We start from the raw sequence: 17,159 nt of genomic DNA on the forward strand, positions 1-17,159 counted from the left end.
TTACTTAATTTTTTTTTAGTTATTTTCTTCTGCGCATATAGTTTTAGATTACTCGAATCTCCGTCTTGTTCTTCTCCCGGCTTGCTGGCGGTGACGATCATGGGATCAAAGCAGTGAAGCATGCTAAAAATGTCTTTGTGGCGCTATTGAGATGTACAGGTGCATGAATTCATTAACGATACGATGAATGTCCATGTGTATTAGGTCCATGATTTTATCATGTTTAGAAACACTACACATATCCTCTTATTTTGATATGTAAAATGACAAACTGTTTTGTTAGAAGGCCATCTCCCTATAGGTCCTAGTATACAAACACACACTTTCAATCATATACAAATGCTATTGCCCCCCCCCCCCCAAAAAAAAAAAAAGAAAAGAGAAAAAAATAAAATAAAGCCTTAAATAAAAGAAGACATCACTATTTTTCTCACTAAACCATAACTGTAGACGGTTTAGACTAGACACAATTTTATTATACCTATTGCTGACATTAAAAAAAAAATATGATGATTACCTTTTTTACACTGGTTGTTTCTATCCCTCACTCACATTTTAGAACTATTTGTAAGCACTAAAGCTGGGTTTTTGTTTCTTTTGCAAATTGTTAATCATGCCTTTTATCCATGTGCTGTCATACCTATATGAGAAAGCTACAACGATTCGCTTTGTCACCGTAGAATAATCAAAAGACAACACAAAAAACATTCCATTTTCGGGGGGAGGGGAATGCAAAATATACATACCCTTTTCTCTTTAAATGTATCGGGGGATATCATTCCTCCTACCTTGTAATGGAGGCGAGTCAAGTGCTCTTTTACGATGCTATGAAAAAAAAAAAGAACTATCACTGTTTGAATACTCATACTTTTGAAAAACGTCATCTACGAATAACATTTTATTCTACATTTAAAGAATCCAATTTTATATCTGTATATTGGGGTAAATTCCCATTAAGTCGATCTCAATTCTAACATACGGTCGTGCCATATAGACCAGTTCGTAATTCCACTTTGGGCATGAGCAGAAAAAGGTCATTTATACCAACAGGCAGTTTGGTTTGTAAATTTATTGAGATAGGCATCGTGATGCGATGATTATTCATGTGATCCTTATGTAAATGGTGCTTGCCAGCACATCCACCTGACAGCAAGAATGGTATTTCGCAATATAAAAGGAAATAGGCTGTTATTGCATTCAATACAAAACAATGAAATGGATGCATGCTAAATTGTGAACTGATGGAATATTCTGATCACCTGATCTCAACGCAAGTTCATTCTTTGTTTTGAACATGAATTTCATAAATTGTTATGTCGGACAAGCTTATGCATTATGCCGCTTTGAAAACGAGTGAAGTGCCTAACCAAATGAGAATAAAAGAAAGGTTATTTGTATTAATGTGTGCATGAGCTAATTACGAACTGGCTTATTAGTGTCTATTTTAGCTGAAAGAGGCATCCATAACGTGAGTATGAACGATACGACAAATCATGTGTAACGCAGTGACAAAAGGATTGACGTGACCACTTTTATGTTGTTCCTGTAGAAACATCTCTGCATCAACAGCAACGGAATACGTTTCATGTCCTCTCCTCCGTCCCTTTCTCCCCCTTTCTCTTTCTCTGTGAATAGGTGGTGCCGTGTGCAACCTGTATGCCGTGCTGGCTGCAAGACACAAATTCTTCCCAGCTTGCAAACGCCGTGGAATGACTGGAATGCCAAACCTCGTCATGTTTACATCGGAACATGTAAGCGAAGAGAAAGAAAGAAAGAAAGAAAGAAAGAAAGAAACAAACAAACCACAACAAAAGTACTTGACCACTCTGAAAGTAGAACTATTACTGATAGTTGCAATGAAACACTGCCGTTCCATGACCCGGCCTTTTCCCCACGATAAGCTGAGATGTTAGATGAAATGATTAATCCCTGATTGAATGAGATTGAGATATGAAACAACATTTAGCTATATATACAAATGTGCGACGTGATTTCACAAAGAGAAAAAATATACACTTTAATTTTCTAATCAATACGCTCCATCTCACTGATAATCATTCCTGCTTAATAGGCTGTTATAATGTTAAACGCATTATTATATCATTATACACGGTATAAACCTGTAATTGCATGAGAATGCAACAAAATCAAACTAAACTACGATAAAGCAGCACAATCATACCTATGTTGCGGGCACCTGGGTCTTTCAAAGCGATGAAATTATACTTACATATTTCCCTTATTTTCTGTAGAGTGCCTATCAATGGCACAACCATCCTACGTGAGATTGTAATGCATCGTAGCATCGGATTTTATCATGCCCATTCATTCTGCACATCGGTCTATCTCAGTGCTTCCTGAGTAATCATAGGTAGGTCATTGAAGATGTCATCTTTGCCTCTCGATCAGGAATAACTGTGTTTGCTGTTTTCGTTTCTCATGTCACGCCGACAGAGCCACTTCTCGATCAAGCGGGCCGCTGCCATACTCGGCATTGGAACAGACAATCTCATCCTGGTGGAGACGGATGACAGGCGAGTTGTCAAGGCGCCCACTTTTTCAACTCCTAACACTGATGTTTGTAAAGGGGGGGGGGGGGGTCAGTGTGGGAGGGGTGGTTAAGGGTTAAATGTAGTTTGGTTGATTGAAGGGGCGTGGCTCATTGAACATGCGTTCTGTTGCTGATATTGATATTGTCGAACAAATAACAAAAGGAACAAAAATATACCAATGTGACCAATGTGAAAGCAAAAGGAAAAGAGTAACAACTGAGTGAAAAAAAATACATAAGAAGTACACAAGTATACGAGCACATCTTCCATCAAATTTATAACACATTCAAAGAATGAGAGCTAGTGTACAGATTATGGGACATTGAATTAATGCTGAAACCAGCGGTAAAGCAAACGTACACTTCAAATGATCCGCCCTGCATTAACTGAAGGATATTGTAAAATAACAGGTAAAAGGAATGAAGTCAGACAAATTATAACCATTGAGTAGCATTGATTTGAGAATTTGTTTGGAAATGAACAGAGAAGAACATTATTCATTAAATCTCCGGAAGATAAAAAAAAAACCCAAACAATTGTTTTTTGAGTGTGAGAGTACATGGAAGGTGAAATGAATCTCTTGCAGGGTATGCATGAACCGCATAGGTTTTCTGAAACATATGCGTAAATATGTCAGGCATGCCGTTGGGAGATGATTAATACATAAATGACTTGTGCCTAAGTTGTAAAAAACAAAACAAATCAGCAACCTTAAGGATTTTGTTTTCAAAGAAAAAATGATTCTTGTTAGTATAATAATAATAATAATAATAATAATAATAATAATAATAATAATAATAATAATAATAATATTAACAATAATAATAATAATAATAATAATAATAATAATAATAATAAAGAAACAGCCAGGTTGACTGAAGGTATAGCCCGTTTATGTACCTTGAATATTTTCTAGATAGGTGATTTTGCATAATTCCCCTAGGCAAGTATACCGTAATTCAAATATGGTAATATAGGCGTGGAATACAACTTTTTCAAAATATGCTTAGGAAAAAAATGTTTGAATTTGTGTAAAATTCCAGTATTTCTTGACTGCATCTTACATTTCCTGAGCGCATCAGGCATTCCTTAAACTATCTTAATATCCTTGAACCATTGTGAACGTTTTAAACAAATTCTTGTGGTCTTAGAGTCGATCTACGTGCGATAAATGTAGACTGAATGATAACAAAGCAATTTATAGCTTCCGGAAGTTCCGCCTTAAACCCACAAATACGGACGACATCGTGCACTGTGATTCATAGGGAGAAATGTCCTGATAACATAAGTTAAACTTACAAACACTCATGGACTTGAGTACTAATTTCAGAGGAATTCAGCTAAGAATCAATGTCTTACTTTTCACCCATCATCCAGGGGTAAGATGAACGCCGAAGATCTAGAGAACAAAGTCCAGCAGGCGATCGGGCGAGTGAGTATGATCGGTTGCTGACGGAAGTTGGCGCCCTGCTGCGGAATTGGCTGCAAACCATTTCAGCGCATAAAGACACGAAAAAAAAAGAAAAAAAGAACAGCTTTATAAACTTAAACGTATCGACCATTCACTGTCTGGTTGCAGCGATATTCGTGAAAGATGAGTAATGAAGAAGTGATGCAATAATTATTATATGAGACCAGTGAACTGTTATTGAATACAAGAATATTTCGTTTTCTAATCTGTGAGCTAAACTCTACGAAATTTCGAGATTGATGTGGCAAATGCCAAATAATAATTCAGCCTTCCTTCATTTTACCACTCACACCGTGATTTTAAGTAACAATCTCACGTGACATGTTTTTAATTTTCCAAGAATCCAGAAATTAATGCTAGCTTAAAACAGAATTCGAGAGGGATATGAACGATCTTATTCAATTGTCTTCTCTGGTCACAAAGAGTGAAAGTCACTGTTCGATGTGAAAGATCACTGTTTGGCGATTTTGACTTCAAAAGTGATCGGTGTTTGATCCAATAACACGTTTTGGTCGACCAAATTTGTTATCTGATAGGGATCAGAATAATGCATCAGCCTAAGTTACAGCTAAATTAATGTTTGGTTATGATTATGTAAATTGGTATTTTATATTGCCCACACAGGGAGACAAACCGTTCTTCGTTAACGCCACGGCCGGAACGACTGTCGTCGGAGCCTACGATCCCATCAACAAGATTGCTGATATCTGTACGAAGTACAACCTCTGGATGCACGTTGACGTACGTTTGTAGACATTTTGTAAAGATCGATCGATCGATAGGTAGATAGATAGATAGATAGATAAGTAGATAGATAGATAGACAGATGGATAAATAGATAGATAGCTGGATAGCATAGGAGAGAAATGGAAGAAAGAGAAAAAGACAACAAACAGAAAAAAAGTCAGTTTAGATCAGCCCACCAGCATTTGACTGAAGAATTAAGTATACTTTAAAACATAGCTTTTCAAAATTTCCATGTTTTTTTTTTCTAACCATGGTCTAGTTTCCAGTGAACTTTTGAGCTGCATTTATAGCACTGTTTTGAAGCAACATCGTATGCCATCTGTTTGTTTTTCAAAGAGGAGATTTCCAGGCCAGGCTTTAGGAATTCTGATGAGAAAGAGTACAATCTTTCAAGCGCAACAGTGAAAAATTGTTCAAAATCGGATTAAAATTATGGAAGTTATGACAATTTGAAGTTTTGCTAATTTCTTTAAAACAGTTCCCTAACTATGCTGATATAAATATGCAAAAAAAAAAAAAAAATGAGTGAACTAATGATGTTATCGCACCTCACAATCTTCCATTGACTGGGTACCCAAAAATGATGAAATTCAAATTTTCTGCTATTAGAGTGTAAAACGTTATTTTATTCATTACTGACTATGTTCAAAGTAATGATCAGTCAGACTGTATCAGGATCGAGACTGGGGCATAACTGCGTTTGATTGAAAAAAGAAAGAAAGAAAGAAAGAAGAAAATTTCATGATTTCAAGTAGGCCCTGCATACTGTATGGCAAATTGTTAGGGGATATTCAATTCACTATTTGCATATTAATAATGATATATTGGCGGTTCAGGAACTGTTTCGTGAAAATCAGCAAAACTTCGCAATTTCATATCTTCCTTCAGTTTCATCCGATTTTGATTAAACCTTCACTGAAGTTCTTGTAAGATTTAATCCTTTCCGTTAGGCTCATTTTTATTTGTCCCAGATTTTTCTAAGATTTAAAATCTCCCTCACTGTCATTATTCACATATCCTTAACTTCGAAATGGCCAACAAACTTATTAAAATCGTGTCTGTCAAATTCAAATCACATCGTACCCTTTCTATGGCTTTCCTCCGTTTCCAAGCTACCTTTTCAGTTATTTCTATTCGTAGACTTTAGATGATAGGCAAATATATCCTATGGAAATAGTTTGTATATTCGTACATTTCAGTAAGAGTAGGATATGTCATCCTGATAGATACACTACCATATTTATCGCTTTATTCATCATGTTTACAGATTCCTCTTCCTCTTGTTCCCGGCTTCCTGTGTGTTTGTTGTGTAATGTACGATATGTTTTATTTGCTCAGACCTTCTCTTCTTTTTACGTCCTTAATAGGTATTTCTTTTTTTTTAAATCTCTGGTATGTAATCATGGTAAGGGACCTACTTGATTGCGTTGATCAGTTGATTGTATGTCTTCAGGAACTATACTGAAACCTCTTCATGGCGACATTTATAAACAACATTGTAAGGATTCACAGATTTTTTTTTTTATTTTTATACACGTTTGTCATTTTAGAGCTACATCACGTGCTCGAGTTTATTTAAAAAAAAAAAGAAAACACGTCAGCGATAGGTTGGTCTTGTGGAAACTGAATAGTTTTAATACGTATTGTGCATGAATATAATCTGCAGCTAAGTTCACGGTTTTCCACCAAAAAAAAAAAAAAAAAACAAAAAAACGCTTGCCACGGGTCAAGATAACAACATACTTAGGATATGTATTGGTCATGCTGCCAGTTGTGTGAATTTCTATACATTGTTGATTTCTCATTGATGATTCTTCCTCAACGTAGGCTGCATGGGGAGGTGGCGCTCTACTGTCACGCAAGCACAGACACAAATTAGAAGGACTCAACCGGTGAGTACAACCTAATGGCGTCTGCTTGTAAAAGCAACGTAGTTTGTATATTGTGTAATATGTACATTGTCGATCGTTTGTAACGTCTTGTTGTTTAGTACAGCAATTTAATGTAGGCCCTAAATGCCTGATGCTATTAAGGAAGTGTTGAAGCTCCGCATGATTTTTCCTTGAAATATTGCAGATTTTATCTTTTTCTGTAACAGTGTAATGAGCGCGGGTATTAAAAAGCAGGGTTGAAGATAGTATGGACGTGCCTTTGAGAGGTGGATGTTGATATGACAAACATTTCAAGGACGAAAAGCCACACAGTTTGGGGTTAATTACAGGAGTGTAAGGATTCACTTTGCGTGGGTTCTGTTTGTTCCAAAATCTAACAGTTTTTTACTCCTTTTTTTTTTTGTACCGGGGCGTTTAATGTCGTAATTAGTTACCAAGAGCTGCACTCCGTAATGCTTCAAAGCCATAGATCTTTGCAGGATATCTCTAGCAATCTATAATCTCCGCCGCTTTATTCTCTTTGATCAATACAAGGGTAAAATAGTATTCCTGTTGTCTTATTTATCATTGTGAGGTGCAATTTTTAATTACATGTTCTTTACATTATCTGTTAACAGCTGATATCATGAACAATAGAATCCGAAGGACAATCGTAACTGCGTTTTATCAATGCAGCTGATTTTAAGCAATGCTCCGTTTCACACCAGATTCAAGTTTAGATTTAGCAGAGAACATAGAATGGAACAGACCGGTGTGATAAAGATAGAACCTGAGATGAAAGAAAGTTACAGAACTCTACTTTTTGACATGCAAGGAGTGACATTGGTGGTGACCACATGTTTGAATTAAATGAAGTGACGCCTCACATTCATACAGTGTACACCTGCAGAATTTTATGAACTCGTAAGGAAAAAAACAAAACAAAACAAAACTTGAATCCATTGTTTCAACGTGTCGTAGCGTTTCAATAAACCTGCAATGATGGTTTCTTCTGGGGATATACATATTTCCAAATTTTATCAACCAAAAACATGTGATTTTTTTTTTTTTTTTTTTTTTTGGGGGGGGGGGATAATTGTGAGCACAATAACATTGTTCTTTGGTTGATGATGTCATCTTTTCTGAGATAAGTGAATTAAAATTTTCCGGAACCGCCTCATGTTAGCTGCTTTTTCAACGTTATGTACTGTATGAATTCGATCGGTTATTGCATCCTGAATTTTGTCATTTGGAACACATTGCCATAGTATTATGTGAGAAGAATGAGAAAGTTAGGATGTAATGGGATGATAGCATCCATGACATTGTGGTAGAAATAGTTATTTAACTTTGTTGGTGTTGTAACAGAATAAAAAATTGGTATTAGTGGCATGTTCAATCTAACAAACTTTCCTGTTCGATGTTCCATTTTCGTTCCGCATAAAACAATGATCATTGCCTCGGTCTCTTTTCTGTCTCTCCGTTTCTCTCCTTGTTTTCGTAGGGCTAACTCTGTGACGTGGAATCCACACAAGATGATGGGAATCACTTTGCAATGCGCTGCTGTGATACTCAAAGAAGACGTACGTCTGTATTATCAGCTCGAACTTGTATTATTTAACCTTCTCATAATCTCCATATTAATGGGACAGTACAGTACTGGTTCAGGTGAGGATTCAGGTTTATAACACTTTTTTTTGGTGATATAATGAAAAACCTCTTATGAAATATGAAAGAGCATGTAATTTCAAGAAGGATTCAACGTTTATTTGATGAAAATTGTACTTAAAATGGCTGAGATATCAAAAACAAAAAGCGATCGTAATGAGATTGACAGGCCACGACCTCTCTGTTTTTCCTTGTTTTTAGATACCTCAGTCATTTCAAAAACCGGTTTTCATCAAATAAGCTTTTGATTCCCCTTAGAATATTGTATGCTCTTTAACATTTCGTAGAGTGGTTTCTAAATATCTCACAAAACGTTACAAGCTGAATCCTCACCTCAACCAGTACTGTAAAGTTCCTTTAAAATGTCATTGATATGTAATACATGTAATAAAAAAAAAAATTAGTTAGCAAATAGCAGTGACGAGGGTAAAAAAGGAACCTCACTTCAGTCTACGCCTTCCCCCCCATAAATTAATTTCACTAAATCTTGTCTAAAATGAATACACAAATAGAAGAGATTGTATATCATCCGTGTCATATCAATCTAGATTTGTGTGCAATACTAAGTAGTTGCAACTGGTAAATTTTCGACCAAAACCGGATTTCCTACCATGTTATTAAATATATAATTTACATCATGTATTGATTTCTTTCTACTCGAAGACCTTCTTGGCCACGAATTTCTCTCTCTCTCTCTCTCTCTCTCTCTCTCTGTGTGTGTGTGTGTGTGTGTGTGTGTGTGTGTGTGTGTGTATGCGAGACCCCGGCCTCGTTTATTTCGGTAAAATGGAAGTTTATCTGTTGAGCCCACGGATATGCCAGCAGGAAATGGAGTCGCTGCAAAAGGAAACATGACTCAAAGAGTTTATAACCCTTAACATCTGCGGGGAGATAGGGATTAGGAAAAAGGATAGGGTAGGATTGAATTGAGGGACCACTTTTGCAGAAAATAATTCGGATATATATCTGAGATTTGACTACTCTATATGGAAATCACATTATCGGGATTTGGAGAAAAATATTTCACAGTAAATGAAAAAGCACAAAATGTCAAATTACCATATCATTACAGCTCTCGATGTTCAGGAGTACTGGATGGCAATACAATAAGCCAGTCTGAAGTTAACTTATGTGCACATGGGTTCAAACCTTTCTTTTTTTCTCACTAGGTTAGGCGCTTCACTCGTTTTCAAAGCGACAAAATGTATAAACTTGCCCGAAGTAGCAATTTGCGGATTTCTTCCGTCATGTTCAAACAAAGTATTCTTTTTTCAATTCAATTCAAAGTTTATTTCATTTTTCGACAGAACGTATGTTTCACTTCATTTAATAACAGAGAATAACTTAAGTAGAACATAGTGAAATGAAAAAGACAATAACAATGAGGACCTATAGTAATCATACATTGTATAGTAAAAAAGAAACAGAAGTGATCAAAGTGAGGTACATGTATACCGATGCTTTAAGTGCGAAAAATGGAGGGACCCACTAAAAAGACAGAGCTTGTAGTATGTGGGCCCCTCTGGAGAAGAACATCGATGAAAAGATAAATTGAATCATCGTAGATACAAAAAATAACAAAGTGGAAGAAGTCTGGAAGCCCACTGAAAATTAGATTAACAAAATAATTTCATGGAGGCGAACAAACATGAAACAGGACTAGACAACAAGACAACTACTGAAGAAAAGACTGTACAGGACAAAACGGGGTGAACGAGACTGACGAACTGAAGACAAAATAGCAGACAAGAACGCAAAACAGAAACAGGAACAGTACAGGACAACAGAAACAACATAAACATAAACATAAACAGAAACAGCGATCTTCGGCAGAAGCATGCCAAGAGAAACAGAAGATAGTTGTGGGGAAAAGTAATATTTTGACGCCTGAAAGAAAGACAAGAAAATAGAAAATAGAGGGACATGTGAACAGGAGTAACATACGGAAAGTCAACTTCTAGACGCTATGGGCAAAATGACAAAGATGACAACATTGCAAACATCCAGGAAAAAAAAAAAACAACAAACCATTAATTCTTCAAAGAGGGGACAAAGTGAGCAAGTCAGTATGTAAGAAAAAAAAGGCCAAAAGGTTAATTCAGTATTGTAGAGTCATACGATTGCAATAAAAAAGACTTCAGTCTCCTCTTGAAAGAATATATGGATGGAGCGTTTTTTATGTGATGATTCAAAGAATTCCAATAATTTGGGCCTACATAAATAAGTGTGTTTTTAGCAAAACTTGCGTAGACAAGATGACCAGAATAATCCGGGAATCAACACTAGGAAAAACATCCATTTCATTATTTTGCATTGAATGTATTAACGATTTTTTTTTCTATTGATATTGCCGAATACCACTTTTGCTGTCAGGTGGATGTGGTGGCAAGCACCACTTATAAGGATCACTTGAATAATAATTGCATCACAAATGCTTATCTCAGTGAATTTAAAAACCAACATGCTATGCTGATATAAATTACCATTTTCTGCTCATGCTCAAAGTGGAACCTCGAACTGGCTTATTGTATCTTATCTCAAAACAGACAGACAGAAAACCAACCAACCAACCAACCAACCAAACAAACAAACAGACAAACAAACAAACAAACAAACAAACAAACAAAACTGCATGATATCATGTTGCAAAAAGAAGAGCAAAAGTAAATGAAAAAATAGGCCTGAAAGGGATTCGAACCCTTGATCTTCTGTTTACGAGACAGACGCCGTAGCCACTTGGCCACCAGGCCTTTGATGGCGCAGTGTGAATACTTATCAATATTGTTTAAGGCTAGTTTACCCAGCAGTTGCGAGCTTAATATGGCGCATTTTCTTAGTTGAGGTATAACAGTATGTATTCAATAGTGAATATTCCTTTGAAGTAAATAATAATACATTGTTGTTGATATATTTTCTGTGAATATATAAAGAAATAGCCTTGAAGGCAGCCTGGGAAGCATTATATAAGCCAGTTCGGAGTTAGCTCATGGGCACATTGGTACGAATAACCTTTCTTTTTCTTTTCTCAGTCGGTTAGGGGCACTGCACTCGTTTTCAGCGCAAAGGCTTTACGTAGAAATTATGGATTCATCAATCCTGTTCAAACAAAGAATGAACTTGTGTAGACCAGATGGCCAGAATGATCCGTCAAATAACACTTGGAAAAGCATCCATTTCATTACTTTGCACTGAATGTATAAACAATCTCTTTCTATCGATATTACCAAATACCATTTTTTCTGTCAGGTGGATATGCTGGCAAGCACCATTTATAGGGATTGCATGAATAATCATTCCATCACAAATGCTTATCTCATTGAATTTAAAAACTAACGCGCCTGTTGGTACGAATAAACTTTTTCTGCTTATGCGCAAAGGGGAACTGCGAACTGGCTTATTTCTCTTGGCCATTTAAAAAAAAAAAATATTTCATTTGATTCTTTGTTTGTTTGTTTTTGGGGGAGGAGGGTTTGGGGTAGGTAGTAACTTTATAATAAGCATGTGGTAAACTTTTTCTAATTTCGTCATGCTGAAATAAAAGAAAAAACAAATTATGATGATGGTAAAGTCATGTTATGCCTGATTTACTTTTCAACATCATGATTCTCCAATGCTCTACTTGTACATTATGATGAGTGATTTGTTTGTCTGACATTAATTTCGTTTCGATTAAAGTGTATTTCTTCCATTGCTCTACAGAGAAACAGCGTCTGCATTCATTTTTTTATTTTCACAGGCATTTGTGGCCAAATATCATGTGAATAAATGCTTCCCTGTAAACAACTTTCATTTCAAAAAGCACACTTCAGATTATTAGTGTACATGAATAAACATGTTCATATTTTATGCATGAGTAGATGATCATTAATTACATTCGAAATTAAACTTCTTTCTCTTTGCCAACACACCTTCCCATTTCTGTCTGTCTGTCCGTCTGCTGTCTTTCTGTCTGTCTGTGTCTCTCTCTCTCATTCTCTCGCTCTTATTTTGCATGAAACAAACATATCGGTCACAGGGTCTGCTTGAGGACTGTAACTCGATGCGCGCCCCCTATCTGTTCCAGCAGGACAAGCATTACGACGTGTCCTTCGATACGGGCGACAAGACGATTCAGTGCGGGCGCCACGTGGACGTATTCAAGCTCTGGTTGACTTGGCGATCCAAGGTATTAAGATGCTGGTCAGGACTGGTATGCCCCCCTTTTTTCGCTTAGTTTTAGCGTTTATGTCTGTTTATGTCCGTGGTTATTTCGATGTACGTGGATACGGTCCTCTGACGTTATGTTCGTAGAGTAACAGAGTGATAATGCCACATTTACTATAGATCGGGTTGGAACCAGGGGCAGCATGGTTAGCATCAGTAGTGTTTACAGATAATCAAGCCAGGTGAGGTTGTTTCAAACCAATTTCTATGGTGATGAATGACTATTACATCACACTATGATACTCTATAGACCCTACGATCTATAGAGTAAAAAAAAAAAAAAAAAAAAAAAAAACGCTTGGGGAAAAAAAAAAAAATGTTCTCTTCCACCAACGGGTAAAACATGGATTTTCTCGTCAGAAAGAAACATAATCTCTAGTCACAGATGAACAACCGAGAAATAGATGAATAATAGAGAGGTTAACGTGCTAAATTATTAACCAAGTTTATTTCTTTGTACAGGGAACAAGAGGATATGAGACACAGGTCAACAAACTTTTCGATCTAGCACAGTAAGTTGTGAGATATTAACTTGCATTCATGTGTGTGTGTGTGTGTGTGTGTGTGTGTGTGTGTATCATAGAATGATTATGTATATGAGACATATTATCAAAGTATACACAGGCATACTGCATATTAGGTTGTGAATATCTTTGAAGTAGAAATAGGATCACGGTCGAGCCGATACAATTGTTTACATGAGAAATTGATAAGCTGAATATGTAACCATCTATTACGATTGGCATATTTGATTTTAATTTGATGAATTCTCTGTTCCACGATCGCTCTCCTTTCATCCCTTTCTTCTATCCCCCCCCCCCTCTTCATCGCGCTCTCTCTCTGTAGCCTATTCAAATCTACAAATTGTATAACTAATATTACATGCAATATTACGATACAACGCATTCCTCAAGGCCAAATGACATCAGACAGTCATTCGAAAGTTGATGTTTTCATAAAATATAGGTGGATCCTATCCTGTAAGTTAGAAATAAAATAACTTTCATAAATCGATGACTGATGGAGAAGGAATATGCCCAATGTTTTATCCGAAGGGATTGATATTTTATTGTGATGAGGTCGAAAGAGTTGTAACCTTCCCATATCCGAACTTTACAGAATATAGGAACTAGAACATTCTGCACATTGTCATTGTTAACGACAAACGCCACCTCCTTTATCATTCGATGGTTAGTCGAAATACTCTGGAAACATAGTACTTTTAACCGTCGGTCGTTCTTTTTTTTTTGTATAGCTTTGCAATGCATACTCACGTTTAATGCCTTATAAACATAAAAAATACAATCGCTGACTGGTATTTGACATCGGATGATAATACCCCGAGCTTCTGCAGCAATACATATTTATAATGTTTTATGCAATTCTCGCGATTTCCTCTCTTGTCTGGCGTAACCTATATTTCAAATCATCAGATATGATTGAGTTTTATTTTGCTAGATTCATAAACGGTCGCTCGATTGTTTATTATTCCACAGGTATCTGGTCGACAGAGTAAAAGCCAAGGAGGGCTTCGAGTTGGTGTATGAGAAGGTACGATAACCCTTTATGTGCTTAGAGTGCCGATTAGCACATAAATCCCTGTAGTGTTGTATACACCTACTCACTGTCCAAAGTCCCTGGCGCACAAAGGGTTAATCTCGTTAATCTAAACACAACAGCACTCGCCGCATACATATAGTCATGTTACCCAACTCTCAGAATGTCGGCGGTAATTAGTTTATAGATTACATTCATCAAACGGACTCCAGTATGAGGGAAAATTGAATATGATAATTGAATCTAGTTATATGTGATCATTTGTATCTTTTATCTGATTTCTACTTAGCCCCTCGTATTTTCAATACTTTCTGTTTCACATATTAAACAAAAACAAAGTTCTGTATTCGTGGAGTAGCAATTGCAAATTTTGTTGGGCTGAAATAAAATCGTGTGTTCGGTTCGTGGTGAATATGCATCATCAGTAAGACAGTACTCGGTAAACATGGTCAATTAGATATTGCCAGTCGTGAATAGAATACACAAAAAAGAGAGAAATATTTCGCGAAATACTGAGCCCGCCACGTTTCACTTGATTTAGAGTGTTTTGTTCTTTGTTGTCATCATGATATCTCTTAATCCTTTTGCCTCCATTAATTAGGTGTTTGTCTTTCTAGGACGCCACACGCACACGCACACACACGTACTCACCAACAGAGAAGCGGGAATATAATTATATGTGCAATGAGATTTTAATCATGTCATCATGTAATAAAGTTTGATGGTCAAGATAGAACACATGGATACAAAAATACTGGCTATTCCCTCAAACTAAACTACATAGAATTTATTGCCGTATCTATTGATGAGTACAAGAAATATATCGCATCTAATGCTGTAATATCTAACTGTGTCTTAAAAGACAAAGAATCGGAGTGTCTGATGCCCGGATTAAATTCTGGTCCATATATGCTTGGAAGATTTCTGAATGTGACAAAGATGTCAAAGAATAATTACAACTGCATCTATCATGTTGTATCCCCAACCTGCTCTCTTTCCGTCACCATACTGGAACCCCCTCCCTCCCTCTCTTTCAAGTCCATTCTCCCTCTCTCACTCTCGCTCTCTCTCCACCGCAACAGCCCGAGTTGACCAACGTGTGCTTCTGGTACTTTCCGCCAAGCCTACGGGAGATGGAATCAAGCCGAGAAAAGCAACTAAAGCTTCACAAGGTATTCCTCGGAGTTTTGCAATCGATTGTCAATAATGATTTTGATTTTGCATTTTGTATTAACTAAATGCTCAAACTCAGAAGTCCAGTACTCTCGTGTCATCAGCTTTGATGAAGAGGTTAACATTTCTTAGGTTAAAGGGGTGGTAACGTGTCGGCTGAGATGGGGCTTCAGGTTTCCAACGTTTTTCGATAATTATTTTTTTGAGATAATGATAAACATCTTTTGAAACATGAAAGAGCATAAATTCCGAGAGGCTTTCAAAGTTTATTAGATCAAAATTGGTTTTAAAATGGCTGAGATATCCAAAACAAAGTGATCCTGATAAAAGGTGGGACCCACCCTTTATATTAGGATCGCTTTGTTTCGCTTTGTTTTGGGATAACTCAGTCATTTTCAAAACCAATTTTCATATACATAGAACTTTGATTGCCTCTTTGAATTGTATGCTCTTTCATATTTCATAAAGTCATTTTTAAGTATCTCGTAAAAAGTTAGAAGCTGAATTATCACCTCAACCAATACTACACCATTCCTTTAAAGGGTAGAGCATATCCGCGGTTGGGCCAAAAAGAGGAAAAAAATCTTCATCAGATTACCAGACGAGAAATATTATATTCTTAGGATGTTTGAAAAACACACACGCACACAAGCACACGTACACACAATTAAGTAAGTTAAGTAGCAAATAATTGTCCCAGGGTCTACAAAATATATCGTGCATTCGAAACTTGTCCCAGAGGAGGTGATATGATGCAGAAATTGGACTATGTTTCACGTCTTTATGACGGACGGTTTAGAAGATCTAATCAAAAAGCACGATGTCGATGTTGTTAGACTCTCTGTAACTATATGCCTTTCCATGTTACACATTACTTCCAGATGATGATGATTTCAAGACGGTTAGTAATTCTTAGCGTCTTTTTCACAACCGGGATTAAACTAAACTTCACTAATTTCATAAACGAATGGTTTCATTTGCAAGGTATGGGGAGGAATGGGTTGTGTGTGATACTCCCGAACCGAGAGATTATTGTTTTGGTACAGAGAATGTGGAAATGATTGCAGTGTCTTTCTTTGTGAAAGGTTGCTCCTGAAATTAAGGCCAAGATGATGAACAAAGGCACCGTGATGGTTGGATACCAGCCGCTGGGAAACAAAGTCAACTTCTTCAGGATGATTGTCTCGAATCCGGCTTCGACAAAGAGTGACATCGACTTCCTTCTCGACGAGATTGACAGGCTTGGGAAGCAAATCACATGGGAAGAGTGAAAGTACAACGTCATCGAGGAATCGTCCAATCATCTTCCCTCTTTCCCATCCTCATCCCCCTCCCCCGTTTTTCGAAAGTCAACGAACTTTGTGGTCATATTGGCGTGTTCAGTTAGGTGTGAATAGAGCCACATTCAATATTACTCAAGAGTTTGGCAAATTCGGTGGCGGAGACTTTAACGCCGTTCGGTGCTCGGTTGCTTTTAGTTGGAAACATGTTGAACTATCCAGAATAGGGGATGCAGACTTTGCTTATTTAATAACAAACATTTGCATTATATACGATCAAGTAAATGTCAGCGGAGAAAATAAGTAATCTTTATGACATGTGTGCTTTACTTGGAAGATGTTAATTTTATTTGTCTGCGTACCAAATTACATAATAAAATGTCTGCCTTGCGATGTTCTAATAACGTGTCATTCTAATTGCTTTTTTCTGTCACAGAGAAGCTCAGTTAAAACCACAAACTTTGTCGATGGTTTTTCTAGTGATTTAAATGCCTAAATTCGAATGAATATTTTATTGTACTTCTGAACTAGTTAGGGTACAGTATCATTTCGGTATCATTAATTGCATTATGTATATCATCATCATCATCAGTGACGGATTTAACACTGCAAACAGCAGAGAGCGCGCATGATTTCT

At 36.7% G+C, this 17,159-nt stretch overlaps 1 protein-coding gene and 1 non-coding gene across 2 annotated transcripts in view; one reads left to right on the forward strand and one right to left on the reverse strand.

Annotated features, from left to right (window-relative positions):
* LOC140237425 (glutamate decarboxylase 1-like) overlaps positions 1–16,513 on the forward strand; it is a 50,751-nt gene extending 34,238 nt beyond the window's left edge. The window contains exons 5-15 of the mRNA XM_072317347.1: positions 1,636–1,751; positions 2,455–2,534; positions 3,930–3,984; positions 4,648–4,764; positions 6,598–6,662; positions 8,146–8,224; positions 12,325–12,474; positions 12,975–13,024; positions 14,009–14,063; positions 15,152–15,241; positions 16,328–16,513. Of these exons, the coding sequence (XP_072173448.1) occupies positions 1,636–1,751; positions 2,455–2,534; positions 3,930–3,984; positions 4,648–4,764; positions 6,598–6,662; positions 8,146–8,224; positions 12,325–12,474; positions 12,975–13,024; positions 14,009–14,063; positions 15,152–15,241; positions 16,328–16,513 (1,043 nt within the window). The remainder of the gene's footprint in view (positions 1–1,635; positions 1,752–2,454; positions 2,535–3,929; positions 3,985–4,647; positions 4,765–6,597; positions 6,663–8,145; positions 8,225–12,324; positions 12,475–12,974; positions 13,025–14,008; positions 14,064–15,151; positions 15,242–16,327) is intronic.
* On the reverse strand, positions 10,987–11,059 carry Trnat-cgu (transfer RNA threonine (anticodon CGU)). Its single transcript has one exon. It is a non-coding gene; the product is annotated as a tRNA-Thr (tRNA).
* Positions 16,514–17,159: the final 646 nt, after the last annotated feature.

This window comes from Diadema setosum, chromosome 14 (genome assembly GCF_964275005.1).
Source record: "Diadema setosum chromosome 14, eeDiaSeto1, whole genome shotgun sequence".
Classification (NCBI taxonomy): Eukaryota; Metazoa; Echinodermata; class Echinoidea; order Diadematoida; family Diadematidae; genus Diadema; species Diadema setosum.